The sequence below is a fragment of the Brassica oleracea genome, chromosome C9, assembly GCF_000695525.1.
Source record: "Brassica oleracea var. oleracea cultivar TO1000 chromosome C9, BOL, whole genome shotgun sequence".
Lineage (NCBI taxonomy): Eukaryota > Viridiplantae > Streptophyta > Magnoliopsida > Brassicales > Brassicaceae > Brassica > Brassica oleracea.
In genome coordinates, this window is record NC_027756.1 from 40,529,563 (window position 1) to 40,534,902 (window position 5,340).

The 5,340-nt window shown below is 40.7% G+C and overlaps 2 protein-coding genes across 5 annotated transcripts; both read right to left on the minus strand.

The window, feature by feature from the left end:
* Positions 1 to 1,109: 1,109 nt before the first annotated feature.
* Positions 1,110 to 1,876, minus strand: LOC106319326 (60S acidic ribosomal protein P3-2-like). The gene is made up of 2 exons (XM_013757612.1): positions 1,621 to 1,876; positions 1,110 to 1,457 (listed from the first exon to the last, which is right to left on the minus strand). The coding sequence occupies exons 1-2, from the start codon at positions 1,816 to 1,818 to the stop codon at positions 1,290 to 1,292; spliced, it is 366 nt and encodes a 121-aa protein (XP_013613066.1). The 5' UTR covers positions 1,819 to 1,876; the 3' UTR covers positions 1,110 to 1,289.
* A 181-nt stretch (positions 1,877 to 2,057) lies between these two features.
* LOC106319324 (2-methoxy-6-polyprenyl-1,4-benzoquinol methylase, mitochondrial) lies at positions 2,058 to 4,887 on the minus strand. Of its 4 annotated transcripts, XM_013757608.1 has the most exons (10): positions 4,763 to 4,887; positions 4,256 to 4,393; positions 3,897 to 4,013; positions 3,652 to 3,778; positions 3,497 to 3,558; positions 3,258 to 3,413; positions 3,003 to 3,147; positions 2,822 to 2,893; positions 2,612 to 2,720; positions 2,077 to 2,306 (listed from the first exon to the last, which is right to left on the minus strand). In XM_013757608.1, exons 1-10 carry the CDS (start codon positions 4,815 to 4,817, stop codon positions 2,205 to 2,207), a joined length of 1,083 nt encoding a protein of 360 aa, XP_013613062.1. In that variant the 5' UTR covers positions 4,818 to 4,887; the 3' UTR covers positions 2,077 to 2,204. The 4 variants fall into 4 exon arrangements, with proteins under 4 accessions (XP_013613064.1, XP_013613062.1, XP_013613063.1 ...); XM_013757610.1 differs by lacking the exon at positions 4,763 to 4,887 and having other exon boundaries at positions 2,058 to 2,306; positions 4,154 to 4,292; XM_013757609.1 differs by lacking the exon at positions 4,256 to 4,393 and having other exon boundaries at positions 4,763 to 4,883.
* Between the last annotated feature and the right edge of the window lie 453 nt (positions 4,888 to 5,340).

Below are 5,340 nucleotides of genomic sequence, written 5' to 3' on the forward strand. Positions count from 1 at the left end.
GCTTATCCAGTCCATACCTTAGACGTGCGCTCCGGAGTTCCAGTCGCAGTCTGCTTCGCTTTCTCCCTTAGATCCACCATGTTTGGATCGTTCTTTCAGCAATCACGGCCGAATCGCCTTCTGGACTTGATTCCGATCAAGTCTTCTCTTCGGATCGCGTAAGTCCTCTCTCTTTCGGATGCCTTTGTTTCTGATCGAGTTTTGGTGTTTTCCTTAAGAAAATATGTGTCCAAAAACGACCCCAAGGCCCCATATTTATAGAAACTCGGCCAGGAACGGTTATAGGGCGAAATGGTGCATTTTCCAACCGCTTGGGCGGTTATCTGTATGCGCCCATTCGGCAAGAAACCGACTCCAACTGCTTGGCACGTTTCCCACACGCGTAAGACTTGGTCGGAGCAGTCCAGCTCCGCACCTGATCTGACCAACTACTGGTAACCACCCCGAACTCGTCTAACTCGCCCAACCGCCGAACACTCCTCCCAGCTGAGTTGAGCTACCCGACAGTTGGTCCAGCTGGTTGAGCTCAGTCTTCTAGCTGATCGAGCTGATCTAGCTTAAGTGAGCTCGTCCAGCTTACAGCTTGACCAGTTCTCCAGCTCGCCCAGCTCGTCCAGCTTCTTACACTCTTGCTTAGCTCGGTCCAGCTCCCTTTCTTCATTTTTTTTCCTTTTCTTGGCTACGTCCGGATCATTATTCGGACTTAACCCTTTGTTCAGACCATGGAAGGCTTGCCTTTGAGTCTTTCGACCGGCTTGCACGTCCCCTCGTCCGTCCCAACGATCCTTAGCAAGGATCGGGGATGCTACAATTACTGTCGACTATATATGGTTTAATGTTTCAGGGTGTGTAAAACATTTGTAGTTTAATGTTTCAGGGTGTGTAAAACATTTGTAGTTGTGGAACAAAAAAAAATTGGTAGAGGGTCTTGTTTCGCTCTTTTTGGTTCCTCTTGGTTATTTTTCTTGATGTACTAACTGGGTAGCCTCTTGATATATATATGAAACGAGCAAGTGGCTCTCGTATATTGAGAAAATTAATTTTCCAACCATCTTCAAATAGGCCGTGTATGGATGATCATTTAACATCTCTCTGGCATTACTATTAAGAATTAGACTAAATAAGTTTCATAATAACCAGAAACCAAACATATATTTCTGACATTGCAAAATCATAGAGCTCAATCTCAAAACCGTTTCGAAAAGAAAAACCAAAATAAAGAATCTGAGATCAACAACCACAGAAACTAAACACCACCTTGGAAAGAGTTTTATGTTTTGTCACTTGACTTAACCAAAGAGATCAAATCCAAAGTCGCCTTCCTCCTCTTCAGATTCTTCCTTCTTCTTCTCTTCCTCCTTTGCGGCCGCAGCGGATTCACCTCCACCACCGCCTCCTCCAGCTGCTGCACCACCTCCGGCAGCAAATCCTCCTCCAGATCCACCGCCGATGATCACCTGCTCGATTTCATTTTCTATTATTTAACTCAACGATCCAATAAGCACTTCAACTGAAGATTCTATTACAGCGATCGCAAGTCTTAGATTCGAGACAATCAAATAAGAAGCAGGGCACACATCTAGATTCATCTTCTTATGAGAGAGTAAGTAACATAGAAACCTGAAAGACGGCGGAGGCAGGGGAGACGAGGGAGAAGGAAGACTGAACGCCACCGGAGGAATCGGCGGAGAGAGCAGTCTGAACGAGCTTGCGCTGGAGATCGTAGGTGGAAGAAGCGGAGGCTTCGAGGTCTCCCTCGTGCTGCTTAGCGGTCCATTCTCCGCCTTTGCTTTTGCAAACGAATGTGAATACTCCCATCTTCTTCTCCTTTCTTCTTTAACGGCGGCGAGATTTTTCAGCTGACGGGAAGGAAGTGCTTATTGCCTTTTATATATGAACACGTCGCCGAGTGAGTGAAACCTAACGGGCCCGATAAGCCCATTAAAAGCCTATATTTTTTAATTGGTCTTCACGTAACAAACACTTTTAAGCCAGAAGTTTCATGTGATGATTTTATATGAGATTGTTTTCAAATTACTGTACGTGTGTTTATTTGTAATGAAATTTGATAAATAATAATTTGAACAATTTAACAATTAAGAAGCAAATTCACTCTTGGACAGAGCTTTATTTTTCACGTTTGAACTTTTACAGTTTGGGAAGGCAGATAAAATGCACAAGTAAAAAAGAAAGAGAGAGAGAGATCAGAGCTTAATGGCAGAGTGAATGGCGACAACGCCACCAACAAGGTTCTCGTACTCCACCTTCTCGAATCCTGCGTCTGCTATCATCGTTGCAAATTTCTCCTGCATTCGTTTCATTGAATCTTAGCCATTACATACATGCTTTAAACTTAAAACGTCTTATATCCCGACCAACATATGATGTGCTCATATAACCTTATTAGCTATCAAAATTGTAACGCCTATCTTCTTACATGATCCTAGCACAACCTTTCAACTAAAGATTTGGTCATGGCATGTTACTACTTGCTACTAATGTTTTTCAAGAAACCCACTATTAAAAAAATCATGATGGCTACATCATTTTATCCAAATCTTCCAGCGCAAGAATCACAAGAAAGGTAATAAAAAAGTTGAATATTTTGAACCTGAGGAGGAAACCGACGAATACTCTCAACCAAGTATTGGTAAGATTCTCGGTCACCGGCTATTAGTTCCCCTAAGTTTGGAATGACCTTGAATGAATACAAATCGTATCTGCAACACATGAAACAAAGTGGGACTATCAGAGAAACAAACAATAAAGAAAAAGACTTAGGGACGTGCTTCCACAGCATTGTATAATCATCAAAACTTACACATCTTTGAAGACCGGAATGTCTACATGGCTGAGCTCAAGGCACAAGAATCTTCCGCCCCGTTTTAGTACCCTGACAGAGCGAAAGACTTTTATAAGATTTATGTAAAACCACTGAAACAGGAAACAACACACTAAAATCAAGACCAAGGGCACCGAAGAAGGTGTAGATATTTGTTTACCTATAAGCCTCTGCGAGAGCCTTTTCGATGTGTGTGACATTCCTTATTCCAAATGCAATAGTGTATCCATCCATTGAATTGTCATCGAAACTCAAGGCCTCTGCATCTCCTTCGACCCATACGAGTGACTTGTTATCTCCTAACCCTATTCAAAACAGTAAAGGAAGCCTGAGCTCACACACACACACAAAGCAAAATATAAAGGAATCAAAAAGGTCAAAGACTTGATGCAGAAACAAAAATCTGATGTCTGACCTCTCTCAGCAGCACGTTGTTTCCCAACGTTTAACATGTTGGGATTAATATCACATACGTATATCTGAGTTTCTTCAAGTGAATCCTCATCAACTTTCCGCAATGCTCTTCGTTTGACACTGTTAACAGCGTCAAAGATCCTAAACGCAACATCACCTGCATATTGAAAACAACCCCTAACATTTTCAACGATAGAACTCCAAGAGTGATGGAAAAAAAAAAGAATTGTACGGACTAACCCGTTCCACCGGCAACATCAAGATGCTTCATCCCTGCAAATGGACTCAGCTTCCCAACGAGTCTGAATGAAATCATCAAAACCGTTGAATTTTTTAACACAAGAGCAAGTTATAACACTTGTAATAAAAAAGAGTATCACCACAGAGTGTGTAACCTTTCCTTCCAAAGCCTATGCAAGCCACCGCTCATGACATCATTCATGATATCGTAACTGGAAGCTACATTGGAGAAAACGTTACCAACCAACTTGCTTTTCTCTTCTTCCTTCACTTGTTGAAACCCTGAAATGGAAGGTTAAACTCAGACTGTAAAAGCCAAAGAGAAATCATAATCTGAAATACAAAAGAGCATCTCATTTAGCAGACAGTTCAAGAGAGATAAAAGGATAGATTTTTATACCGAAACTTGTGGCGTGAGAATGAAGGGAAGCAACAGAGGAGGAACGGTAACTCAAGACTCTGCTCCCAAACCTCCTGCTGATCGATCGAAGTGCCATAGCTTCTGCAAAATTTGTTCCTGCAACAAATCAAATCCAACAGTTATGATGAAGAGAGAAACAACTTCACCTACCAAATCTTAAAAGAGAGGAGAAGACAATTTGCAAAATATCAGTTGTGAAACTGAAGCAAGAACATAAAAATGCTTCACCGACACACCTGAGAAGAAACCAAAACCCTAATCTGAAATCTAGCTCGACGAAGAGAGGGGACGTTCTAGACTCGAGAACGAATCAAGAGTAATATCAATGGGAATCTTACTTAGTTTAAGAAAAATCACAAACTCACAGCTCCGAGATCGAGTCTTGTGTTGCCCGTACCGGATCAAACTTTGGAGTAAATATTGGGCTTCTTGTAATTCGTTATAGGCCCATTGTGTTTTGGTCTCGGCCCATATAACTTAATTCGCTCAACCGGCCAATTAAAAAAACAAAAAGAGGATTATTGGGATTTGATAGTAGAAGATGAACCAAAAGATCAACGGAGGAGCAACACTAATTCGAATATATTCGATCATAACTGGTAGAATCTATGCTGATTTCGAGAGGAAGTAGCAGCGAGATCGAGTGAGGCGGCAAAGGAATGGAAAACATTGTTTGTTGCCGTCGCCGCGTGAATGCATTAAATCCAGCCGCTCAAGGCTCTACGGTCATGGGGGAAATCGATCGGCGATTTTCCAGAATTGTTTGGATTCGCGGTGGGGACGAAGAAGAGGAAAGTGAGAAGAAAGAGAGAGAGAGAGAGAGAGAGAGAGAGAGAGAAACTGACCTTGCGACGAGGAGACAAGTGAAAGTGACGAATCCGCACGAGAGGTTAAATGCATTCAACTTTTCTGATTTCTCTAATTCTTGTTTAGGCTTTCGTTTTCCATAACCTGTCCCTATGCGTTTAAACTTTAAGTTTGACGATTAATATTTTATGAGCCATCTACTTCTCTTTTGCAATTTAATTTATTTTTTAACTTCTTCCTACGAAAATATCTTAATCTACTACTACCTCCGTTCCCAAAAGTAAAATGTTTATGTGTTTTTCTGGTTCCACATCGATTTTCTATATTGTTAATGTATTTTTTTTATACAATTGAGAATATTTGAATTGATTAAATTTCGTTGGTGTAAAGTTATTGGAAAATGTATAATAAAATAAAAAATAAATTAAGAAAAAAAGACAAAAATAGCACTAAATCAATTTTTTTGTTCTCAAACTAGTACTCAAGGTCAAAAGTCACAAAAATAGCATTTAATGTTTTATCAAAAGTCACAAATTTAAGGTTTAGAGTTAAAGGGTGGAGTTTAGAATTTAGAGTTTAGGGTATAGAGTTTAGGGTTTAGGGTTTAGGGTTTAGA

What these genes read in the sequence shown, in the direction of transcription:
- LOC106319326 (XM_013757612.1), bottom strand. Translation starts at nt 1,818, where the DNA reads ATGGGAGTATTCACATTCGTTTGCAAAAGCAAAGGCGGAGAATGGACC. An exon ending in CTGCCTCCGCCGTCTTTCAG is followed by an intron (nt 1,458 to 1,620) that starts GTTTCTATGTTA and finishes GAAATCGAGCAG; the next exon opens with GTGATCATCGGCGGTGGATC.
- LOC106319324 (XM_013757608.1), bottom strand. Translation starts at nt 4,817, where the DNA reads ATGCATTTAACCTCTCGTGCGGATTCGTCACTTTCACTTGTCTCCTCG. An exon ending in TGATGTTGCCGGTGGAACGG is followed by an intron (nt 3,414 to 3,496) that starts GTTAGTCCGTAC and finishes TTCAATATGCAG; the next exon opens with GTGATGTTGCGTTTAGGATC. An exon ending in ATTCCGGTCTTCAAAGATGT is followed by an intron (nt 2,721 to 2,821) that starts GTAAGTTTTGAT and finishes CATGTGTTGCAG; the next exon opens with ATACGATTTGTATTCATTCA.